This window comes from Pecten maximus, chromosome 1, assembly GCF_902652985.1.
Source record: "Pecten maximus chromosome 1, xPecMax1.1, whole genome shotgun sequence".
NCBI lineage: Eukaryota > Metazoa > Mollusca > Bivalvia > Pectinida > Pectinidae > Pecten > Pecten maximus.
The window spans coordinates 23,672,007-23,698,432 of NC_047015.1; the positions used below are offsets into that span (position 1 = coordinate 23,672,007).

The 26,426-nt window shown below is 34.7% G+C and overlaps 3 protein-coding genes across 7 annotated transcripts in view; 2 read left to right on the forward strand and 1 right to left on the reverse strand.

Moving 5' to 3' along the window:
* LOC117328308 (intraflagellar transport protein 56-like) overlaps window positions 1-10,118 on the forward strand; it is a 25,319-nt gene extending 15,201 nt beyond the window's left edge. For 3 of the 5 annotated variants that reach the window (XM_033885849.1, XM_033885834.1, XM_033885853.1), the window contains 9 exons: window positions 910-1,012; window positions 1,875-1,984; window positions 2,776-2,839; window positions 3,000-3,088; window positions 3,215-3,298; window positions 3,595-3,664; window positions 3,939-4,045; window positions 4,330-4,463; window positions 8,042-10,118. In XM_033885849.1, coding sequence (XP_033741740.1) covers window positions 910-1,012; window positions 1,875-1,984; window positions 2,776-2,839; window positions 3,000-3,088; window positions 3,215-3,298; window positions 3,595-3,664; window positions 3,939-4,045; window positions 4,330-4,463; window positions 8,042-8,156 — 876 coding nt within the window. In that variant the 3' untranslated portion in view covers window positions 8,157-10,118. Of the gene's footprint in view, window positions 1-909; window positions 1,013-1,874; window positions 1,985-2,775; window positions 2,840-2,999; window positions 3,089-3,214; window positions 3,299-3,594; window positions 3,665-3,938; window positions 4,046-4,329; window positions 4,464-6,013; window positions 6,149-8,041 lie in introns of all 5 variants that reach the window. The other 2 variants (XM_033885860.1, XM_033885842.1) reach the window with 2 other exon arrangements.
* On the forward strand, window positions 9,391-12,549 carry LOC117335083 (dynein heavy chain-like). The gene is made up of 3 exons (XM_033895038.1): window positions 9,391-9,417; window positions 10,788-10,847; window positions 10,884-12,549. Exons 1-3 carry the CDS (start codon window positions 9,391-9,393, stop codon window positions 12,192-12,194), a joined length of 1,398 nt encoding a protein of 465 aa, XP_033750929.1. The 3' UTR covers window positions 12,195-12,549.
* The window catches only part of LOC117328339 (PDZ and LIM domain protein 7-like), a 25,674-nt gene continuing 8,723 nt past the window's right edge, over window positions 9,476-26,426 (reverse strand). The window contains exons 2-4 of the mRNA XM_033885868.1: window positions 19,269-19,420; window positions 13,281-13,438; window positions 9,476-12,679 (exon numbers count right to left, since the gene is read on the reverse strand). Coding sequence (XP_033741759.1) covers window positions 12,672-12,679; window positions 13,281-13,438; window positions 19,269-19,420 — 318 coding nt within the window. The 3' untranslated portion in view covers window positions 9,476-12,671. The remainder of the gene's footprint in view (window positions 12,680-13,280; window positions 13,439-19,268; window positions 19,421-26,426) is intronic.

A 26,426-nucleotide genomic window follows, 5' to 3' on the forward strand; every position in this document is an offset into this window, starting at 1 on the left:
ATTACGGCCATATTATAACAAGATGGTGGTTGTTGATAGAATAAATAATTTTTCAGCCATTTTCTTCAAATTCAAAGTGGATTTCTTATTAACAATTTTTCATTTCATTAGATCTGATAAGGAATTGAGGAGATTATAGTTCATTAAAAAAAAATTGCTCTGCATTAATTCAGAGGTCAAGGTCACCAGTACTCAAATAAGTTTAATCTTTATCAGATTGAAATAGGTCTCCTATAACAATGATAATTATATTTATTTGCATGTATTTGGTAGGAATCACAATTCAAACAATCATTCCAATTTAGGAGAGAACCAGTCATGTGCATAGAATCAATATTTAAGATTTGAGATTATACTGTGGACCAGCTGAGGAGACAAATTGTCTCTGTCCACATTATTCACTAGAGCAGACATTGTACAATCTTCCTTACACAACATTGATGTATTGGATTCATAAGGCTTTCTGAGATGAAATCATTCTGCAAAATTTACTGCAGACATTGTTATATATACAGACTGTATGTACGTTGGTTTTCATATTATTGGTAAGTAATTACAGTAGGTAGTAATTCAGGATAGGATTCGTGATTCATTGGGATGATTGGGTATCTTCAGAGATTGTATTATTGTTTATGGTGTATGTTATTTATAGACCAATCAAATATATTTCATCAATATTTACTGTCATGGAGTTTAATTTACTGGCAACAAATTAGTTTCTGGAATGTGATGCTTGGATCTGCATATTTTGTTGGGGTCTTCTTCAGATATACTATAAAATACTAAGAAGGTGATGTTGTGAAACTGATATATATTTGTTTTACTCAGAATTATCCAATCTTCTTGTCAGTGGTGATCTGATCAGTTTAAATTTAAAATTTGTCCTAAACATGAAAATTCTATCCTAAGGTTGTTTTCCGAGGAGGAGAAGGGTCCCTACAAGTGCTACCCCCTCTCATAGATGTCATCCCAGAGGCTCGACTCAACCTTGTCATCTATCACCTCAAACAAGGTAACCAGTAATATTTGTCTCCTCAAACAAGGTAGCCTGTAATATTGGTCTCCTCAAACAAGGTAACCACTAACCAGCTGTAATATTTGTTTCCTCATACAAGGAAACCTTACGTATCTGTCGGTTATTTGCAAGAAGATTATTTAGAACTTTTATTATAGGTTTATTTTATGGGACAGATTATTTAGATCTTTTATTATAGGTTTATTTCATGGGACAGATTATTTAGAACTTTTATTATAGGTTTATTTTATGGGACAGATTATTTAGATCTTTTATTATAGGTTTATTTTATGGGACAGATTATTTAGAACTTTTATTATAGGTTTATTTTATGGGACAGATTATTTAGATCTTTTATTATAGGTTTATTTTATGGGACAGATTATTTAGATCTTTTATTATAGGTTTATTTTATGGGACAGATTATTTAGAACTTTTATTATAGGTTTATTTTATGGGACAGATTATTTAGATCTTTTATTATAAGTTTATTTCATGGGACAGATTTGTGCTGCATTGCATGTAAAATGAACTATTTCAAATAAAAAGCATTACAAATAGTAGGAATCATAATGAAATAGTTTCCAAATGTATTTATCTTCTTAATGGTAATCAATATAAACGTGTACTATCAATGTGGATTTTTGAAGGCTAAAAAAATACTATCAAGTATTGATTGCAATGCACACTACTAAGTACTATAATTTCAATTCTGCCTTTGTAGAAATTTGAAAGGTGTCTTTGAAGACCATGATGTATGACAGATAGGAGTATATACATTACGGCTTTAACATCCTGAATACCATCTTAGACTTTTGACTCCACATCTAATCTACATAGATTTTTATTTCCATGGCAGATGATATTGCAGAAGCTTACAACCTGATTAAGGAGCTGGAACCAACGACTCCTCAGGAGTACATACTGAAGGGTGTGGTCAATGCAGCCCTTGGGCAGGAGCAGGGCTCGGTCTGTATCATTGTCAGCTTTGGTTAATTCTTTGTTCATATGTTAATCGCTCCATTGGAAACTTGTCCTGAATCATTAAGCTGATTTTTCATGATTTAAACAACAATGATGTTTACAAACATTAAGTCATAATAAATATTGAATGATCTGTCCCATTGCAATGTTTCTTCTCCAGCCGTTAGCATATGATGAAGGAATTTCAAACCCCATGGTAAAAGTTTGATGATTGTTACAGTTAAAACGGTTTTTGGTTTTTGTTTTGTTCATATTGTGTTGCTGTTACATTTTATGTTAAAATTCCCAAATACTTATGAATACATTTAAACCATGAATTTATACAACCAAACCCTAAAACATAATTTTGAATGTTTATATACCAGAACATCATGCTCATATCATGCACTGGTTGTGATACAATGTATATACCAAAGTCTATTTATATTTATAGTTCTTACCAGCCTGAAGTACATGTTTGATGATGTCCCAAATAACAGTGTATATGAGCAATGTTATACTATGTTATGTAATTTCAAGTGGATTTAAGTTTTTTCCAAATTAGATAGCTATAGTGTGCTATATAAATGTTGCATATTATTATAATGTGTAAATGCTATTGGTAGACTAAGAATTTTTTTTTTTCTGTAGTTTTTATTAAACATACTAATTTGTAATGAAGTGCCCAGTACTTGTAATGACTAGGAGACCATAAAGATAAATTTTAGTTGTAAAATGAGTAATTTTTTTAAGGTTGTCACTGTCGATATTAGTAACTTTTATTTCTTTTTGATTAGAAGGAGCACCTAAAGATAGCCCAGCAATACTTCCAGTTAGTAGGGGGATCAGCCAGTGAATGTGGTATGTATCGTCGTCATATACAATCTCAGTTCAGGAAAGGACTACCCTACTCTCTAATGTCAGAACACTATGTTTGGTAAAATGGACGTCAGTGAACTGTTTGACAAATTTTGACACATATTTATATTTTATAAATAAAGTGAATCATATCTTCCAACAGATACCATTCCTGGGAGACAGTGTATGGCGTCCTGTTTCTTCTTACTCAGACAGTTTGAGGATGTCTTAATCTACCTCAACTCGGTGAAAGTGAGTACATACCACTTACATACCACTTACATACCAATACTTTAAAATATAGTGAAAAAGGTATGAACAATTCATGATTCAATTTATCTTCTGATTTATAACAAAATACATATCTTAATATTGTAGAGCTATTTCTACAATGATGACCTGTTCAACTTTAACTACGCTCAGGCCAAAGCTGCAGTAGGAAACTACAAGGAGGCTGAGGAGGTTGGTATTGTGTGGGGACAAAGTTATCCTGTAGTACTATCCACATTGACTTGAATTGTGTCCTTTGGAATGACTACCATTGCTAATTAGACATTTACTGGTATTAAAAATATATAACCTTTCTGATAATAATAGAATCTAACTGCCAGTATTGGTAAACTTTAGACCTGGTTAGTTTTGATAATTGCTCACACCAAGGCTATACTGTATGACTAGTTGTTTGTACTATATGAGACTGGACCCCATTAAAGTTTGATATGGACTCTGTCATATAATAACTTTGGTAATCATTGCAGGTGTTCCTGTTGATTCAGATGGAGAAGATAAAAAATGATTATACCTATCTGAGCTGGCTGGCTAGATGTTGTAAGTATCACTTATGTTACATCAGTGTCTATTGTTTGTATTGTCAATATTCACCTACACTTATAGATTTTTTGTAGTTAGTTTATTGAATGTCTCTTAAAGGCAGTGCATTGTCATTTTTACCCTCAATCATTGTTTTCTTTGTAATCAATATCTTCAATTGATTAGTGACTAAATCAACAGAAATAATTTTATTACAATATCTTCAATTTATTAGTGACTAAATCAACAGAAATAATTTTCCAGCATGGTGACTTGATATGTTTGGTTACAGATATAATGAACAGGAAGGCACGCCTGGCGTGGGAGTTGTACCTGAAGATGGAGACGTCGGGAGAGTCCTTTAGTCTGCTCCAACTTATCGCCAATGACTGCTACAAGGTCAGTAAAGGGACTCAGACAATATTAAACATATATCTATTTATACTTGTTTTTGAAGTGTTAAATTATCGCAGTGGTACCTGATTTATGAAAGTTATATCCTTGTAGATTTTAATCAATCTCTTTTCTAATAGCAGATTTGTGATGTGTTGCTCCATGCTAAAGACAATGAAAGTGTTCCAGTCTTTTGCTTGATTCTGGCTCATTTGTCTGTCAATTCACATATCTCAGAATGCAATAATAAATGAACATTGTAATATTTAGAATTTTTATACATTTTTCAGATGGGTCAATTTTACTATGCTGCTAAATCATTTGATGTACTTGAACGACTTGATCCTAACCCTGAGTACTGGGAGGGAAAGAGAGGAGCTTGTGTTGGCGTTTTCCAACTCATCATAGCTGGACATGAACCAAGGTGAGTACAGCCACCAGTCATTCGTATACCATCACTACCCAGAATTCAGTCTGTGTACAAATATTGTAATCTGTAGTTATATCTGTGGAATGTCAAGAACTCCTCTGTGGTGAAGGGTTGTGGTAGATGTTGCATCAGTCATTAAATAAAGCTTTTCTATTTCTGAATCACAAGAGAGCGAATAAATAGCTATTATTTATCCTTAAGTATTAAAGATAGTTTTATAGGATAATAATGATTCTGTTATTTAAGCTGTATATAGACTGTAGGCAACATAGGTCATTGTGTCAGTTTGTGGGTGTTCTTCAACAGGAGTTTGTCATCAGTTTGTGGGTGTTCTTCAACAGGAGTTTGTCATCAGTTTGTGGGTGTTCTTCAACAGGAGTTTGTCATCAGTTTGTGGGTGTTCTTCAACAGGAGTTTTTCATCAGTTTGTAGGTGTTCTTCAACAGGAGTTTGTCATCAGTTTGTGGGTGTTCTTCAACAGGAGTTTGTCATTGCTTGTTTCTAACAATAGACAGGATAATCAGTGAATTGAGTGTTCTCAGTTATGTCAGACAGGAAGTTGTTTTTGTGGTCATTGTTTGAGTTTTAACTAATACAAAATTGTATTTGCCATTATTGTGATTCCCATTTACAATACATTGTTTCTACAAATTGTTTGACATCTGGTGATTCCTATTGAAAGTATTTCTACAAATTGTTTGACATCTGGCGATTCCTATTGACAGTATTTCTACAAATTGTTTGATATCTGGTGATTCCTATTGACAGTATTTCTACAAATTGTTTGACATCTGGTGATTCCTATTGACAGTATTTCTACAAATTGTTTGACATCTGGTGATTCCTACTGACAGTATTTCTACAAATTGTTTGACATCTGGTGATTCCTATTGACAGTATTTCTACAAATTGTTTGACATCTGATGATTCCTATTGACAGTATTTCTACAAATTGTTTGACATCTGGTGATTCCTATTGACAGGATTTCTACAAATTGTTTGACATCTGGTGATTCCTATTGACAGGATTTCTACAAATTGTTTGACATCTGGTGATTCCTATTGACAGGATTTCTACAAATTGTTTGACATCTGATGATTCCTATTGACAGTATTTCTACAAATTGTTTGACATCTGATGATTCCTATTGACAGTATTTCTACAAATTGTTTGACATCTGATGATTCCTATTGACATTACTCTACAAATTGTTTGACATCTGTTGATTCCCTTTGACATCTGGTGATTCCCATTAACCTGTTTTATGTTGTACCAGTAGAGAATGGAAGAGAAAACACACGTTAACACATACATGCTTTCATTGTTCCCTAAATTGATACAGAACCAGCTCAATAAAGACCTTAAACAAGTTCAGTAGCTGCTTTTTAGAAATTATGAAAAATACTCCTTTTTCTGTTTAATTATTAGTGTAATGAAACCAAATATGATTTCCTTTTGTTATTTCATCGACATTATTTTCACTGCAGACAATATATTTTTGGGAGATGTCAACATTTATTTTCTTGCTGTTTTGTTTGTGCAGAGAGCTACTTCGGGAAGTGGTTCAACTACTTCGTAACACTAGTAACCCGCAAGTGGAATACATCACTCGCACCATGAAAAAATGGGGCAAAGAGAACAAAGTGTCTTGGTAGCCAGACACCTTGTTTTCCTATATGTAAATTCTTTACCTTCCTTCACCAACACTGCATGTTCATGTAGATAGATTCTTAAGGATAAAAGTAGGGTTAGACACCTTTCTCTGGTATTTTGTTGTTCTGTTTTAATTTTCGTTTGATCAGTCTTTTTTAAAGTAGGGTGTCACTCCCAGTACAAGCTTACTTATCCTGTGCATGCTAGATTAGTTTCTCTTGGCCCTGCACTTTAGTACACAGTGTTACCTGGTACATTGTCACAGTCACTTTGTTCAAGTTTTAGAAACATTTAAGTAGGATGGACTGTAAGTCATTCTCTGTACATGTCTGAGTAAACTATTATAACACGGTTCTTGGCTTGGTGATTAGGCAGATTTATGGGCAAATTTGGTATCAAGTTTACATGTATGAATCCGATCAGTTTGTTATACTTTCATACTTTGTATATGATTAAATTTATTGGAATATGACAGAAAGGATGTGAAACATTAACAGACATTGCAAACCAGACCCTACAGAAACTGTCATATTAATATGTATATCTTTTATAATATCTTTTGGATACATGTGTGTACTTAATGAGAAATCACAAAAGCTTCTTCTTCATACTACTGTAGGTTATGAGTATAACTTTATAGAGATTTGTCAGATAATCAAATGGTATTGCAACTCTTTGAATATAGTTTTATGTTTGTTTTCTTCAAATTTTAATTACTGGCATGACACCTCAATAATGCATATACATTTTTTGTACTTGTTTGTGACTATCTATTTCATTGGTGCTGTGTGGTTGTCTAACCAGTTTTGAGAATGAGTATATAAAATATCAATTTGTTTAGTGTTTTTCTTGTTTAATGTATAACTGATGGTATGTCGGCACTTGTACTACCAATTCTCTGCTTTTGTAAGTGACAAGACCTCTCTAATGATATTGATTATCTGTGACTAGAAAAGTCCATTGAGCTGTGTGGTCACATTATAACCTATCTACACAAAAATCTCCGGAAGTGTTTATCATACCATCATTGGTTAATTAGAATGCTATGAACTGAGCTATTGTTGCCCTCCAGGTCTATAAACCATCCAATATCTAACATCAGCTAACTAATCATGTAGTTTATGGACACAGATTTAATCTTGGAATGTTTTTATGTCATTATAAAATGGTGTTATATTTGTTTCATTTATTTTTATTAATTGTATAAATCTTACACGTTTTTCTGACAGATTAGATGACAGTTGTCCTCATGAAACCATATTACAATAAAACATATTTAAGTGCACATAGAGAAAAGCATTACTGTTACTTAGGATGCATGTCAAGTAGAATGTAAAATTCATCAGTATTTTAATTAATACAATTTACAGTTACCAACATTGCATGTATATATTGTGAACATATTTCTAATTCTAGTTTACTCTGGTATCCACCCCCACTGATCAATATAATCTGATTCATCGGGCATATGTTTATTTCAGTTTTAGGTTGGGTATAATTTAGATCTGCTATAGATAATGGGAGTCTTGTATTGGTAAACAGGTTGGATCCTTCAGATTTCATATCATGAGGCCACTCAAATATATCAGATCTACCATCATTATGGATGCTGTAATGCTATCTTGTTTTGTAAAAGGAGTATGTTTTGTAGGAAAATGTTTGTCTCATCAGTGTAGATAAATTCTGTACTGGGGACTTAACAAGCTTCCATTTGTGTAGTGTTGGTGTTTATCAGTGTTCGTGTTACTGCTGTTTCTTGTTCATTATGCTTATTTCATTGAGGTCCATTCTGTCATTGTATTCATTGACGTAAATATCCAGTAATGAAAACCAACACCCTACTAAGATCTAGATATTAACAAATAAATCTTGCCTGTTGTGTGCATATCTGATATTTAGCCTTGTCTGCCTTCTCCAGAGATACGCTGAGGGACGTCATCAACATGCTGAGGAACTCCAGCAACGCTCAGGTGGAATATATGGTCAGAACCATGAAAAAGTGGGCCAAAGAAAACCTAGTGGCCATCCCATAGGATCACACGAAACATCAGTACTGAACATATTTTTATCAAGTTTTGCATCTGTGATAATTATAAAACAACATCTGTGGCGTGTTGGACAAGAGACATAACAAAACGACCACTGTGGTTTGTTACAAAGGACACATTAAATCTAGACCTTTGAATCTGAATGAATTAACATGATTTAGGTTTTAAACCCAGTGTAACCCATGTAAGATAGTATGTTGAGATATTGTTACGTTAGGACTAGGGCTTTTTTACTGAAGCTGCTCCAGAAGTAAACATGTGCATGTTGAACGAAATTCTGTTATCTTAAGTGTTTTGCATGTCCTTTGTACATGTAATCATTATCTGATGATGGCCATATATGTCTCATTAAGACGGTGATAAAATGAACTTTTAAGATTAAAATAATAATAAAAAAGATCAATTCAGCAAGATCCTCTTGTCAAGTAAACATAGATGTAGTTTGAATACTCTTGATTTTTAAAATGAATGTATGATGTCTCACAGACCTACACAACCTCCAAGGTAATCTTTGAATCTCTTTTGAACAGTATGGATATTTGATGTACAAATGTATGTCCAAAAGAGCTGCATATTGAGGATAACTCTGGACATATTGTTCAAGCTGGTACTAGTGTCACAGAGGTTTGGTATGTTATATGTAACTTGATAATGATCAAGGGAAGTTCAACAGACTTCAGGGCTCAATATACTTAATTATACTAAGTTCAAGATCAGTTTATGATGTTACATTTCCAGAACAGTTTGAGATCCATGTATACTGAAACAATGTATATTGAAAGTGTTGGGCCAATATATTTGGATAGGATTTGTTCAGTTTGAAATAGGAAATTTTATAAAGTTGATCCTGACAGATTGGCAAAAAAAAAAAAAGAAAAAAAAAGTGAAATCTGTCAGGGAAAAAAATGATATTGTACAACTAATGTATTTGTATTTTGTTTTTACTTGTGTGTGAATGATAAAAGATCCGTCCATTTTGATACGTAAAAGCAACATTCCATGTGAAGATAAATTATTTATTATATGTATGTCCTTTATAAATCAGAATATTTTGAAAATAAAATATCTGATAATTCATTTTCCAGGAGTTTTTTTTTTTTTTTTCATTGTTAAAGTTCTGTACCTCCGTAATTCATGGTTTAGTACATCGTCGGTACTCCCACGATCTGTTTTCGCAAAGCTGGTCAAACGAGGGAAACGTAGAAAAGATCCCTTAGACATGATTTTTGGTGTACTGCATGAGCATGTAGGGAAACACAGACTTCAGTTTTGATTGAGAAAATCACAACTCAAAAGTCAAACCAGTATGCACAAGAACATATTTATTCACTCAACGAATTGGATAAAACTCTCCTTGGAAAGCACATAATCAGAAGAGAATATATGCTACAGAAGAGATACAGGGATCACCAAGAACAGTGAAACCTGATTGGTAGTAGGTCGTTAATGGTAGGAAGTGCATTGTCACCAACTTGTCGGATTGTTACTATTCAATAACCATAACCTTTGTTACTCTTCAATCTATTGGTATATTTCCATTGTGAGCTAGAAAGCATTTTTAGTATTATATCAGGTACTAAAATGCTACACTTCGTAAAAAATATAACTTTCATATATTTTTGAGACGGAAAAAGTAATTCTATTTAACAGTTTACATTAAGGCATGTCAATTCATATACATGTACAATAATATACTGGGAAAAAAAATCACACCGATAAATCATATTTACAATAATATCAAATGTACATAATGGAATACAGAAATATATAAATACAGGATTCATACACTTAACATGTAAAGCTGACACGACAACATTAAAATGTAAAATAAATTAAACTGAATCGGTATGGGTGTTACACAGTATAGATTCTACTACGGCAACAAAACGGCCAAATACGCCAGCAAGCCCAACATATCTACATGTTTTACAAAAAAAAAAAAAAAAATGATAATGTCAACAGAGGAGTTATTGTTACTGGCCTTTTTTTTCCATATCATCTAACAATTATCCAAGCAACATGAGTGTCAACGTCATGGCTGTTGAATTATAGTTACACACAAGTGCAAACATCCTAACTATTTCAGGGTTGGAATTCACGTACGATCTCCGATATCACTAATTGGGATAGTAGCAATTAGATGTCGTAGATGGTTTTAGATTAAAATCATTAATGGATAAATCAACATAACACAAAATTTACAACCTATTATATATATCTATATATTATATATATTTATTACAGTCTACACCTACGATCTCATTATTAGAGTTATCGCATATATACACATTAATTTTGATTTAATTTAATGACAATTGCACTTCTAGCATTAGGTTGAACTGCACAATCTTGTCGCCTTGAGCGATTTTGAGACTTCGATGAGACGAATATATAAAAATCAACACCTTTACATAACGCTACACTGTAAACAACTTATGAACGGAATATAGAATTTGTTCTGGCATCATTTAATGCACTAAAGCTTCTGAGAAATCTATTTTGATTTTTACGAGAAACAAAAAATACATCATTATTAACAAAAACCTGTATCAGTATATATCACAATGCCTTGTGGGTACAGACAGATCAGGAACAAGGCAAATTATGTAACGTCAGTATAATCAAAGTACATGCTATAACCATACACAAAACAGCATCATCAATGTACCATATCAGGATACCCAGTACAGCATCATCAATGTACCATATCAGGATACCCAGTACATCATCATCAATGTACCATATCAGGATACCCAATACAGTATCAATGTACCATATCAGGATACTCAGTACAGCATCATCAATGTACCATATCAGGATACTCAGTACAGCATCATCAATGTACCATATCAGGATACCAAGTACATCATCATCAATGTACCATATCAGGATACCCAATACAGTATCAATGTACCATATCAGGATACTCAGTACAGCATCATCAATGTACCATATCAGGATACTCAGTACAGCATCATCAATGTACCATATCAGGATACCCAGTACATCATCAATGTACCATATCAGGATACCCAGTACATCATCAATGTACCATATCGGGATACCCAGTACATCATCAATGTACCATATCAGGATACCCAGTACATCATCAATGTACCATATCGGGATACCCAGTACATCATCTATGTACCATATCGGGATACCCAGTACAGCATCAATGTACCATATCAGGATACCCAGTATAGCATCATCAATGTACCATATCAGGATACCCAGTACATCATCAATGTACCATATCAGGATACCCAGTACATCATCAATGTACCATATCAGGATACCCAATACAGTATCAATGTACCATATCAGGATACCCAATACAGCATCAATGTACCATATCAGGATACCCAATACAGCATCTATGTACTATATCGGGATACCCAGTACATCATCAATGTACCATATCAGGATACCCAGTACATCATCAATGTACCATATCGGGATACCCAATACAGTATCTATGTACCATATCGGGATACCCAGTACATCATCAATGTACCATATCAGGATACCCAATACAGTATCTATGTACTATATCGGGATACCCAGTACATCATCAATGTACCATATCGGGATACCCAATACAGTATCTATGTACCATATCGGGATACCCAATACAGCATCAATGTACCATATCAGGATACCCAATACAGCATCAATGTACCATATCAGGATACCCAATACAGTATCAATGTACCATATCAGGATACCCAATACAGCATCAATGTACCATATCAGGATACCCAATACAGCATCTATGTACTATATCGGGATACCCAGTACATCATCAATGTACCATATCAGGATACCCAGTACATCATCAATGTACCATATCAGGATACCCAGTACATCATCAATGTACCATATCAGGATACCCAGTACATCATCAATGTACCATATCAGGATACCCAGTACATCATCAATGTACCATATCAGGATACCCAATACAACAATGTTTATGCTTGGAATCTAGGATACGTAGATTATCATATGATCAATGTTTGATATATTCAGAATTCCCATTTCAACACTTCCACCTTGGATAATGTAGAATATTATCATTATGTTTACATTCACAGTACATTTTGTGTATTTATATTCTACACCTCGTCTGTAAACCCCATAACCTTTCATACACTCTACATAATTATCTTCCCTAGCTGGTTCTCAGCTCATGAAACTTTAGTAACTTAAACATATTTCCTTAAACTAGTCCTAACTTAAAAGCTAACAAAACGTATAACCCTTTAATGTACATATATATGTTTCTTCCTAAACTGGTTCTAAGCTAATAAAACCCAATAACCCTTTTATATATCTATATCTTACTGGACACATACTAAGCATGCATAAGGACTGACAAAATAAATTTCCTTGTTCCTGAAAGTCTTTGAGAAGTTGACGGATATATGTTTCGTCACTACGGAGACTCCACTCTCTGTGGCCGCTGTTTCCCATTGTTCCGGAATCACCCTATTGTTCTCATTTACCTGTAACAGATGACAAGAAGATTACATGTGTCACAGTCAGAATAGTCTACAGCCAGACAAAATCTGTTCCATACCAGCGGAAACAAGAGCACCTAATGGGACGAATATGTAGTTATATCACTTAAATGGTAGGGATATAGATTGTTTTAACGCTAATGAGTATTGGTGAGGCACCAATAGACCAATTTAACATCAAGACAGGTGGTCGACAGGTTTCTTTCTAAGGAACAAAAGGAATATGAGGTAACGACTGTCTGGTGTGTTGAAGTCGTCATAAAGGGATGAATGTCTACGCCATGAAGCTTGATAATGTTGCCGATGATAACATTAACACCAACGAACATCACAAAATTAATGACAGAAAATTACATCAATATCTAACATGTCTGTTTCTTTAAGATATGATAAAAAAAATAACAAAATACATGCCAATGAATATCAAATACACTGTATTAAACATACAACAAAAGTTCCAATCATATCCCACAATGACGGACAACAGGAATCGATTGAATATTCGTGTCTGGAAACTTAATTCTTTGTCATCAGTTACCAATGTAGGCAATATCGGCGATCTACTGCGCAGTTTTATCTAACGTACCTTCCTGCACCTCTGTGTACTGGAGGGAGTCCTGGAGGATCTTGAAGGATCTGGACTGAACATTGGGGTTGGTGTATCCCCGATAGTCTGTGGAATCCTCGACCACGTAGGAGTTTTCTGGAGTCACAGTGTTAGAACCAGATACGTTCACGGCATTCCTGAAAAAATAAAATCAGAGTTGTCATAAATATTTGTTATATTGTGATTATCTACTTGTACTCTTGTGCTCTATGATATGACTATTTCTAGTGCTCTATAACATGGCTATATCTGATCTGATCATCCAAACTAGATGTAATATTGCGCACCTTCACCGAAATATATTTCTCAACCTAATCCACCAGATTCGTCTCCCATGTTAGTTAATATATCTCCATGGCTATCGCCTAGTACTCTAGATCCTACCCCTCTGATACTATATCTCACGTTAGTTCCTCATTAGATACTATATCTCACGTTAGTTTCCTCATTAGATACTATATCTCACGTTAGTTCCTCATTAGATACTATATCTCACGTTAGTTCCTCATTAGATACTATATCTCACGTTAGTTCCTCATTAGATACTATATCTCACGTTAGTTCCTCATTAGATACTATATCTCCCGTTAGTTCCTCATTAGATACTATATCTCACGTTAGTTCCTCATTAGATACTATATCTCACGTTAGTTCCTCATTAGATACTATATCTCACGTTAGTTCCTCATTAGATACTATATCCCACGTTAGTTCCTCATTAGATACTATATCTCACGTTAGTTCCTCATTAGATACTATACCTCACGTTAGTTCCTCATTAGATACTATATCTCACGTTAGTTCCTCATTAGATACTATATCTCACGTTAGTTCCTCATTAGATACTATATCCCACGTTAGTTCCTCATTAGATACTATATATCACGTTAGTTCCTCATTAGATACTATATCTCACGTTAGTTCCTCATTAGATACTATATCTCACGTTAGTTCCTCATTAGATATTATATCTCACGTTAGTTCCTCATTAGATACTTTATCTCACGCTAGTTCCTCACTAGATACTATATCTCACGTTAGTTCCTCATTAGATACTATATCTCACGTTAGTTCCTCATTAGATACTATATCTCACGTTAGTTCCTCATTAGATACTTTATCTCACGTTAGTTCCTCATTAGATACTATATCTCCCGTTAGTTCCTCATTAGATACTATATCTCACGTTAGGCCCTCATTAGATACTTTATCTCACGTTAAGTCCTCATTAGATACTATATCCATCGTTAGTTCCTCATTAGATACTATATCCCACGTTAGTTCCTCATTAGATACTATATCTCACGTTAGTTCCTCATTAGATACTATATCTCCCGTTAGTTCCTCACTAGATACTATATCTCACGTTAGTTCCTCATTAGATACTATATCTCACGTTAGTTCCTCATTAGATACTATATCTCACGTTAGTTCCTCATTAGATACTATATCCTCACGTTAGTTCCTCATTAGATACTATATCTCCCGTTAGTTCCTCATTAGATACTATATCTCACGTTAGTTCCTCATTAGATACTATATCTCACGTTAGTTCCTCATTAGATACTTTATCTCACGTTAGTTCCTCATTAGATACTATATCTCATGTTAGTTCCTCATTAGATACTATATCTCACGTTAGTTCCTCATTAGATACTATATCTCCCGTTAGTTCCTCACTAGATACTATATCTCACGTTAGTTCCTCATTAGATACTATATCTCGCGTTAGTTCCTCATTAGATACTATATCTCACGTTAGTTCCTCATTAGATACTATATCTCACGTTAGTTCCTCATTAGATACTATATCTCACGTTAGTTCCTCATTAGATACTATATCTCACGTTAGTTCCTCATTAGATACTATATCTCACGTTAGTTCCTCATTAGATACTATATCCCACGTTAGTTCCTCACTAGATACTATATCTCACGTTAGTTCCTCATTAGATACTATATCTCGCGTTAGTTCCTCATTAGATACTATATCTCACGTTAGTTCCTCATTAGATACTAAATATCACGTTAGTTCCTCATTAGATACTATATCTCACGTTAGTTCCTCATTAGATACTATATCTCACGTTAGTTCCTCATTAGATACTATATCTCACGTTAGTTCCTCATTAGATACTATATCTCACGTTAGTTCCTCATTAGATACTATACCTCACGTTAGTTCCTCATTAGATACCATATCTCGCGTTAGTTCCTCATTAGATACTTTATCTCACGCTAGTTCCTCATTAGATACTATATCTCACGTTAGTTCCTCATTAGATACTATATCTCACGTTAGTTCCTCATTAGATACTATACCTCACGTTAGTTTCTCATTAGATACTATATCTATCGTTAGTTCCTCATTAGATACTATATCTCACGTTAGTTCCTCATTAGATACTATATCCCACGTTAGTTCCTCATTAGATACTATATCTCACGTTAGTTCCTCATTAGATACTATATCTCCCGTTAGTTCCTCATTAGATACTATATCTCACGTTAGTTCCTCACTAGATACTATATCTCACGTTAGTTCCTCATTAGATACTATATCTCACGTTAGTTCCTCATTAGATACTATATCTCACGTTAGTTCCTCATTAGATACTATATCTCACGTTAGTTCCTCACTAGATACTATATCTCACGTTAGTTCCTCATTAGATACTATATCTCACGTTAGTTCCTCATTAGATACTATATCTCACGTTAGTTCCTCATTAGATACTATATCTCACGTTAGTTCCTCACTTAGATACTATATCTCACGTTAGTTCCTCATTAGATACTATATCTCACGTTAGTTCCTCATTAGATACTATATCTCACGTTAGTTCCTCATTAGATACTATATCTCACGTTAGTTCCTCACTAGATACTATATCTCACGTTAGTTCCTCATTAGATACTATATCTCACGTTAGTTCCTCATTAGATACTATATCTCACGTTAGTTCCTCATTAGATACTATATCTCACGTTAGTTCCTCATTAGATACTATATCTCACGTTAGTTCCTCATTAGATACTATATCTCACGTTAGTTCCTCATTAGATACTATATCTCACGTTAGTTCCTCATTAGATACTATATCTCACGTTAGTTCCTCATTAGATACTTTATCTCACGTTAGTTCCTCATTAGATACTATATCTCACGTTAGTTCCTCATTAGATACTATATCTCCCGTTAGTTCCTCATTAGATACTATATCTCCCGTTAGTTCCTCATTAGATACTATATCTCACGTTAGTTCCTCATTAGATACTATATCTCACGTTAGTTCCTCATTAGATACTATATCCCACGTTATTTCCTCATTAGATACTTTATCTCACGTTAGTTCCTCATTAGATACTTTATCTCACGTTAGTTCCTCATTAGATACTTTATTTCACGTTAGTTCCTCATTAGATACTTTATCTCACGTTAGGCCCTCATTAGATACTATATCTCACGTTAAGTCCTCATTAGATACTATATCCATCGTTAGTTCCTCATTAGATACTATATCCCACGTTAGTTCCTCATTAGATACTATATCTCACGTTAGTTCCTCATTAGATACTATATCTCACGTTAGTTCCTCATTAGATACTATATCTCACGTTAGTTCCTCATTAGATACTATATCACGTTAGTTCCTCATTAGATACTATATCTCCCGTTAGTTCCTCACTAGATACTATATCTCACGTTAGTTCCTCATTAGATACTATATCTCACGTTAGTTCCTCATTAGATACTATATCCCACGTTAGTTCCTCATTAGATACTATATCCCATTATTATTGGTATAACATTATTTTATAGTACTTTATTTTTGTGACCATTACTTGTGGATTTGGTATAACATTATCTTATATATAGTACTTTACGTTTGTGAACAGTACCTGTGGATTTGGTATAACATTATTTTATATATAGTACTTTACGTTTGTGACCAGTACCTGTGGATTTGGTATAACATTATCTTATATATAGTACTTTACTTTTGTGACCATTACCTGTGATTTGGTATAACATTATTTTATAGTACTTTACTTTTGTGACCATTACCTGTGGATTTGGTATAGCATTATCTTATATATAGTACTTTACGTTTGTGAACAGTACCTGTGTATTCGGTATAACATTATTTCATATATAGTACTTTACTTTTGTGACCATTACCTGTGATTTGGTATAACATTATTTTATAGATAGTTCTTTACTTTTGTGACCAGTACCTGTGGATTTGGTATAACATTATTTTACATGTATATAAAGTACTTATTTTTGTGACCAGTACCTGTGATTTGGTATAACATTATTTTATATATAGTACTTATTTTTGTGACCATTACCTGTGATTTGGTATAACATTATTTTATAGTACTTTATTTTTGTGACCAGTACCTGTGGATTTGGTATAACATTATTTTATAGTACTTTAGTTTTGTGACCAGCACCTGTGATTTGGTATACCATTATTTTATAGTAATTTACGTTTGTGACCAGTACCTGTGATTTGGTATAATATTGTTTTATATATAGTTCTTTACGTTTGTGACCAGTACCTGTGATTTGGTATAATATTATTGTATATATAGTTCTTTACTTTTGTGACCATTACCTGTGATTTGGTATAATATTATTTTATATATAGTTCTTTACTTTTGTGACAATTACCTGTGATTTGGTATAATATTATTTGATATATAGTTCTTTACGTTTGTGACCAGTACCTGTGATTTGGTATAACATTATTTTATAGTACTTTAGTTTTGTGACCAGTACCTGTGATTTGGTATACCATTATTTTATATATAGTACTTTAGTTTTGTGACCAGTTCCTGTGATTTGGTATAACATTATTTTATATATAGTTCTTTACTTTTGTGACCAGTACCTGTGATTTGGTATACCATTATTTTATAGTACTTTATTTTTGTGACCATTACCTGTGGATTTGGTATAACATTATCTTATATATAGTTCTTTACTTTTGTGACCAGTACCTGTGATTTGGTATACCATTATTTTATAGTACTTTACGTTTGTGACCAGTACCTGTGATTTGGTAAAACATTATTTTATAGTACTTTAGTTTTGTGACCAGTACCTGTGATTTGGTATAATATTATTTTATATATAGTTTTGTGACCAGTACCTGTGATTTGGTATAACATTATTTTATAGTACTTTAGTTTTGTGACCAGTACCTGTGATTTGGTATAACATTATTTTATAGTACTTTAGTTTTGTGACCAGTACCTGTGATTTGGTATACCATTATTTTATAGTACTTTAGTTTTGTGACCAGTACCTGTGATTTGGTATAACATTATTTTATAGTACTTTAGTTTTGTGACCAGTACCTGTGATTTGGTATACCATTATTTTATAGTACTTTAGTTTTGTGACCAGTACCTGTGATTTGGTATAACATTATTTTTGTGACCAGTACCTGTGATTTGGTATAACATTATTTTTGTGACCAGTACCTGTGATTTGGTATAACATTATTTTTGTGACCAGTACCTGTGATTTGGTATTACGTGACAACGTTACCGACTTTGTAGTGTATCCTATATAGCAAGCTGGTGTTGATTATCTCGTCTAAGTAGCTTCGTGTATCAAGTATTATTGTGCCGAGACTAATCATTACATTACTGGTATAAATTACCCGCGTTATGTACCGGCTGGTGTACAGCAGAGTCCTGGCATTGGTGTAATATTTGGTTAATAATCACCTTCATCACAGAGAAATCATCTACATTCTCATTATAATGACCGGTCTAACCAGGGTCAACAGTACTCTTGTGTGTTCATTGGGAACTTTGAATGTGGGACCTGTTGTTACAGGCTTAGACGTGTCGGTCTGAGAGGAATACACATGCATACTTTGTCCGTACTAGCGAGGGTTCGCTGTACAAATGTTTATGTATAGGACTATTACGCCCGGACTATCTCACCTTCTCACATATAAGTCTAAGTCATTGCCTGCGCGAATGATCTCCATCTTGGCTTGGTCGTGACGTAGATATTGTGTAGGAGTGTGCCCGATCTGTTCCACACCATCCCCCACCCTCAGACCACTCCGGTCAGCAATACTCTTTGGTTTTACCTGTAAAAGGAAAATAGTCTTTAATACTTCACCAACTTTGTAACTAAAACATACGTATACACGGTTGAACAATTGTTTTACACATGTATATGGTTACGTTGTTGTCACAATGGATCAACATTCTGTTGCGACTTGGCACAATGTTTTGCAGCTTCAGGTATTTCTGGCAAGGCGATTTGGTGTTAAAGGTCATGAGTTCGAGGCCTGGTCAGGGAACGTGTCAAAAATTTTCAATATTTTGTCATGTGTGTTTCTGTGTTTTAGACGGAATCAACTCTATTTAGTGACCGACTTTCATACTAGAGACAGTGTAAGTGTTAACCAAGGAGTTCGGATTCCAGGAACACAGCTACATGCTGTACCGTGTGATGTGGCACACTTCAGTGAAGTGCAACTGTTACCACATCCGGGGTCTTGTGAACCGACTCGAAATTGACGAAATGCGTCATTCTTTTGTTTTTGTTTGTCTTTTTGTTTTTATTAAGATATTATTGAAATAATGAACAGATCTATCTTAATCGATTAATATGAAAACAAATATATTCTTTATGACGTCATATCCTATTAAAGAATCAATGAAACAAATGCATCACATGTTGCCTCCAAGGAATTACCAACTACCTGTTCATGGGGCAATACACCTACAGCAAACAAACAAACCAACTACCTGTTCATGGGGCAATACACCTACAGCAAACAAACCATCTAACTACCTGTTCACGGACCAATAAACCTACAGCAAACAAACAAACCAAATACCTGTTCACGGACCAATACTCCTACAGCAAACAAACAAACCAAATACCTGTTCATGGGGCAATAAACCTACAACAAACAAACAAACCAACTACCTGTTCATGGGGCAATACACCTACCGCAAACAAACAAACAAACTACCTGTTCATGGGGCAATAAACCTACCGCAAACAAACAAACCAACTCCCTGTTCATGGGGCAATAAACCTACAACAAACAAACAAACCAACTACCTGTTCATGGGGCAATAAACCTACAGCAAACAAACAAACCAACTACCTGTTCATGGGGCAATAAACCTACAGCAAACAAACCATCTAACTACCTGTTCACGGACCAATAAACCTACCGCAAACAAACAAACCAACTACCTGTTCACGGGGCAATAAACCTACAGCAAACAAACAAACCAACTACCTGTTCATGGGGCAATAAACCTACAGCAAACAAACAAACAAACTACCTGTTCACGGGGCAATAAACCTACAGCAATCAAACAAACCAACTACCTGTTCATGGGGCAATAAACCTACAGCAAACAAACAAAGTACAACAACCTTTTAACATCACTGACGAGCACCAGATAGACGAAACAACCGTATGATGTTATTTTAGTTATGTCTATATCTACTCTATCTAAAACTCTCTCAATTGGTATTGCAAAGGTGTCATTTATAATATCTGGTGTGTCGTTCGTACAACCCTTTGATGGGTAGGTCCAGATAAAACGTTATCCTGACTGCCAGGTAATCCCTGTATAAGTTACAACGACGTACTTGTTACTATTAAGACCGTGTAGTTCTCGAGCTACGCTTCCAACCCCTGGATTCTTAAGATGCGCCTGTTCCAGAGTATTAGGGTTGAACCTGATTTTCGTTGAGGTATTTTCCTCACAGTAAACCATACCACTGGTGTTGCCAGCAGTCTAATTTTAACCTACTATCCAAATATCTATAATATATTAAAGGAGTCAAAATTCCAAAACCTACATGATCGTAGTTTAGATAATCTTCATGGCTGCTGATGTTTTGGATCAAATTTAAGCCTGAAGTATTAATTTTACAAACTATATAGGTCTATTCACGCCCACTCTGATCTATAAAATATAAAGTTTTCCTCCACCAAAACATCAGGCACGGCCTGTGTTCAAATATAGAATACATATCGACAAGATCTTTAGTCATAGTGTTCGAGGAAGCGATATAGTGCCTATAAGACCAGATAAGGTTACTGTGTTAAAAATGAAAGTTTAGCAACGAAAAGTAGAATGTACCAGACATGACTTCTTTAGTACAAACTTCTAATCAGCATCCGAAATTTCTATCGGTTGGTAACTAAGAGACCAACAGGACATATGCCGTGGATGGTCTTTCTTCGCATAAATAGAGGATATTATATTAGTGACTATGTCATACGGAATTTATTAAGTGAGTTCAACAACTTGATAGATATCCCGCGAGCCTTGAGTAGGCGAGTGGCATATCACATTATTGAATGAATTAGATACATTTTATATGACATAGTCACGAACGTAGGATTATATTTATCACATAACTACTATTTATGAGAATATAAGCAAAACAACTTCCAATTTTCGTTTCTTTATCAGACAGTCGAAATCCGAAATAAATCTGTGGGAATGTTATTTTATAAACAATAAAATAAGTATCGGCATTTGTACATTTTACTTGATGTATAAGTTGATGAGTCGATGTAGAGGTTAATACATCGAGACCAGTTCTATATAGTCTACATGTACAACAATTATCTAATATGATATACCATTTCGAGTATAAATCATTAGTTATACACAGCTAGTGACATTTCACATTTATCAAGCTTTTCTACTCTCAAAGAAATATTGCTTGCCATCTTGGCTTTAAAAGAATTGGCAATACCCGACATTGCAGATCGAACTTTTAAAAGATTTTTCACAAATGTTTTTTTTCCCCTAATAAAGATCAAAAGTTGAAATAGACTGGTTAGAATAGTGTTTGGTTCTGCGTCTTCACACAGGAATTGTTTGGTAGACCCATTGGTATCACCTCACCGAAATGACCCATTTACACGACGTCTGGACATGATAAAGACACCTCTCTATTAGTATCATTGGTAGAATAGTATTCCCAATTCGTTGATTATATATAAGAGAAAACGCAATGACACAACGCACACTGTACATCAATACATTATTTCCCCCTTTACACGAATACCAGATCTAAAAAAAATGTTATTTAATACATCTTAATGTCTGTAACAATCGTAACGGTACACATACACATATTGTTATAGGAGACAACATCAGAAGCATTGCTATACTCTTGTACACTCGTCCTGCAACCTCCATCCCTGCTATATATCATAAGCCTTCTGGTATATCGAAAGCCTTGGTGTATATCGAAAGCCCTGATGTATATCGAAAGCCCTGGTGTATATCGAAAGCCTTGGTGAAAAGCAATAATCCCGATGCTTATCGAAAGCCTTGATCTAAAGTCCTGATCGAAAGCCCTGATGTATATCTAAAGCCCTGATGTACATCTAAAGCCCTGATGTATATCGAAAGCCCTGGTGTATATCGAAAGCCCTGGTGTACATCGAAAGCCCTGTAAAGCCCTGGTGTACATCGAAAGCCCTGTAAAGCCCTGGTGTATATCGAAAGCCCTGATGTATAGCTAAAGCCCTGGTGTATATCGAAAGCTCTACTCTAAATCACAAGTTGCCGGACGACAGGACCGAGAGATTTTTTTATGAGTTTCCTGTTTTATGGTTTTGTTTTGTTTGGTTTATTTTGTTTAACGTCCTATTAACAGCTAAGGTCATTTAAGGACGGCCACCCGTGCGTGCGACATGCATGCGTGTAGTGAGTGCGTATGTGTTTTGGGAGGCTGCGGTATGTTCGTGTTAAGTCTCCTTGTGATTGGCGGCCGGAACTTTTGCCGATTTATAGTGCTGCCTCACTGAAGCATACTGCCGAAGACACCCAGCAGCACACCCCACCCGGTCACATTATACTGAAGAATTGAACAATACCCCAAGTGTGCTGTTCTGCCCTCCGTCCGTTTATGACATAAGCTAATCTTGATGACGTTTCTCTTCGTGACAAAATACTTTTCAGACTTCATATCTTACCATGTACACAGTTAAAATAATATGCCAGTTTGTAAAGATAGATTCAACCTACTTGGTTCAAATAAAGGGTCAATTTCAATTAGCTATGAACAGAATTATGTCCTCTTCACACGACAGATTGAATGTATGTCTTTTGGGATACTCATGTTAACAATAGGGAAATATTGTACATTATTCTTCTTATATGCAGGCACTTCCAGAACGTGGTAAAGATGACTTAGATTATAACGACCCTAAAAGCTTGATATTTTGTTGTAAAAATCATGCGCAGTTGGGACACCGTGTGAGCGTGCGGTTCTCTGCAGTCACCTTGACCTTGCATCCGACATGTAAAGACTGATCCAGTTGTGTTCATTTGGACACAGACAACAAACCAGACAAGATATATCTAAGAACACTGTACAGATCTTACCACAGCGGGAACACACACACCATTACGTTTTATATCTTGTCTGTATATATAAAGTCCTGTTGCGGAGAATATTTACGGTAAAGAGCGTGCAATGTGCGTGTATATGTCACGTGCGTCAAGTTATCACTCTCCCTATGAATATACTTTGACACATGACTAGATGCAGTATCGGGTAAACATTACTGTATCAGTAGTACTAGGTCTTACTAGACAGGATGAGTTTCCCAGTGAGTATCAATAGTAAGTCAAAGCTGTTCATCGTGTTGATTAGATTTTAAATAAGGAGTACTGAAGGGTTGTCCAAGCCAAAATGGATGTACAACATAAGTCATAATGTATCAATAATATCTAGTGACCTTACGGAAAGACCCAATTTAATTGATCGTTCAATAAAACGTTAACGCCTTCTTATCCCCTCAAAACCTCATTGTTACCTTATTTATCATAAGGCCGCTGTGTTGTTAACAACTAAAGCAGGTCTATAAACATGGTGGTATCTTGTCATTAGTTTATAGATAAATTGTACCCCGGTCATCGGACGGTCGTTAGTGTACTGTACACCGCCCAATGTTAGCTGTTAAGTGTTTCCTGGTGGCTACGAGTGTCAAAATTGGCATTTGTCAGCAAAGAACATGTGGCTATTAATTATAGTATTTATATCGAAACTTTTGGCAGAGTTTCGCTATTTTACATAGTGTCATTTTACCCCACAAAGGACACAGACTTTGTCTCACGAGACACATTCAAAGTATATTTCACATTATTTATGAGTATCTAAACAAACCCTCTGTGAATTGTTCAATTCGTGAGTTAAAAGCTTCGTGAATAGGCCACTGAAAATGCATGATCGCCAAAATAAAGTCCCACGATACCTGAGCGATCTATACAATCACTGCGAAGGGCTGGTTACCCTTACACTGACTTGCCAAGACAAGATGCACTTCTGTATGTTTGGAAATGACCTTGAAATGACCTTGAAATGACTTTTTTTGCCCTAAACAATCGTGGTTAGCACATTTTGACTTGTAGCGTACAGACTTGGAATAGTAATGTCCTTCATCATACTTACCGACTTTTATACTTATTGCGGAGTATAGTGATTTCTGGAATATTCTTAAAGAACAATTAAGTTTTGGCTCCTGTTCTACGTGTATTTTGTTTCCCCACATAAACAGCCGAATTCCTCTTGTACATGTCGTATATAGTTGAGCACGAAGTCATTATACTGCCATGTAAATTATTCGTTCGAGATTTAGGAAACAGACTTATCCGTCCAATGTAGGTATATGTTACTACAGTACATGCTACTATGATAAACAAGGATATACCACACGTCAATTATCGTAGCCTTAAGTTCTTTTCTCTGGCACTAACTACAATTTTAAAGTTAGAAAGGAGAAGTTTACTCTCGCCGAGTTCTCGGCACTCTGCCATACCGGAACTTCTATGGTAACTGTGAATTAAAACCTCCGTGACCTTGAAATAGATGCCAGCTGATACGGTTTTTACGCCTCCGTAAGAATATCTCGCCGTAAAATTATTATCGGGGAATTTCGAATTAGGAGCTTGTTTTGAGAAATATTGTATAAGCTTTTATTATCGTGGTGTGTCGACACCTAGTCTATACAAGTTATTTATATGACTTGCTAGTACTCCCCACCCGGTAACCCCGACAAATCATCATGGTCTGGTGCAAAACGTTTTCAAACTACAAAGAGTCTCATTTTGGTCTCTTATTATTAACCAGATATTGTGTATTGATCATCAGATGTTGTGTAATGATCATCAGATGCTGTGTAGTGATAATCAGATATTATGACGTGATCATCAGATATTGTGTAATGATCACCAGATATTTTGTAGTGATCGTCTTCTGAATACTGAACAGCAAAAGATAATTTCTATTGCATGTTTTACGAAGATATAACTTAATTTGACTGGACTAATATTCTGTAGTGATCGTCAGATGTTGTGGAATGATCATCAGATAACGTGTAATGACCATCGGCTTTTGTGCAGTGGTCGTCAAATATCGGGTCGTGATAACCAGATATTGTGCAGTGATCATCAAATATCGTGTAGTTATCATCAAATATCGTGTAGTTATCATCAAATATCGTGTAGTTATCATCAAATATCGTGTAGTTATCATCAAATATCGTGTAGTTATCACCAAATATCGTGTAGTGATCATCAAATATCGTGTAGTTATCATCAAATATCGTGTAGTTATCACCAAATATCGTGTAGTTATCATCAAATATCGTGTAGTTATCATCAAATATCGTGTAGTGATCATCAAATATCGTCTAGTTATCATCAAATATCGTGTAGTTATCACCAAATATCGTGTAGTTATCACCAAATATTGTGTAGTTATCATCAAATATCGTGTAGTTATCACCAAATATCGTGTAGTTATCATCAAATATCGTGTAGTTATCATCAAATATCGTGTAGTGATCATCAAATATCGTGTAGTTATCATCAAATATCGTGTAGTTATCACCAAATATCGTGTAGTTATCACCAAATATTGTGTAGTTATCATCAAATATCGTGTAGTTATCATCAAATATCGTGTAGTTATCACCAAATATCGTGTAGTTATCACCAAATATTGTGTAGTTATCATCAAATATCGTGTAGTTATCATCAAATATCGTGTAGTTATCATCAAATATCGTTTAGTTATCATCAAATATCGTG

Coding starts and splice junctions, on each gene's coding strand:
- LOC117335083 (XM_033895038.1), top strand. CDS start 9,391: ATGATTTTTGGTGTACTGCATGAGCAT. Junction 9,418..10,787: donor TTGGTGTACTGCATGAGCAT/GTAGGGAAACAC, acceptor ATGTAACGTCAG/TATAATCAAAGTACATGCTA. Junction 10,848..10,883: donor TCATCAATGTACCATATCAG/GATACCCAGTAC, acceptor GTACCATATCAG/GATACCCAGTACATCATCAT.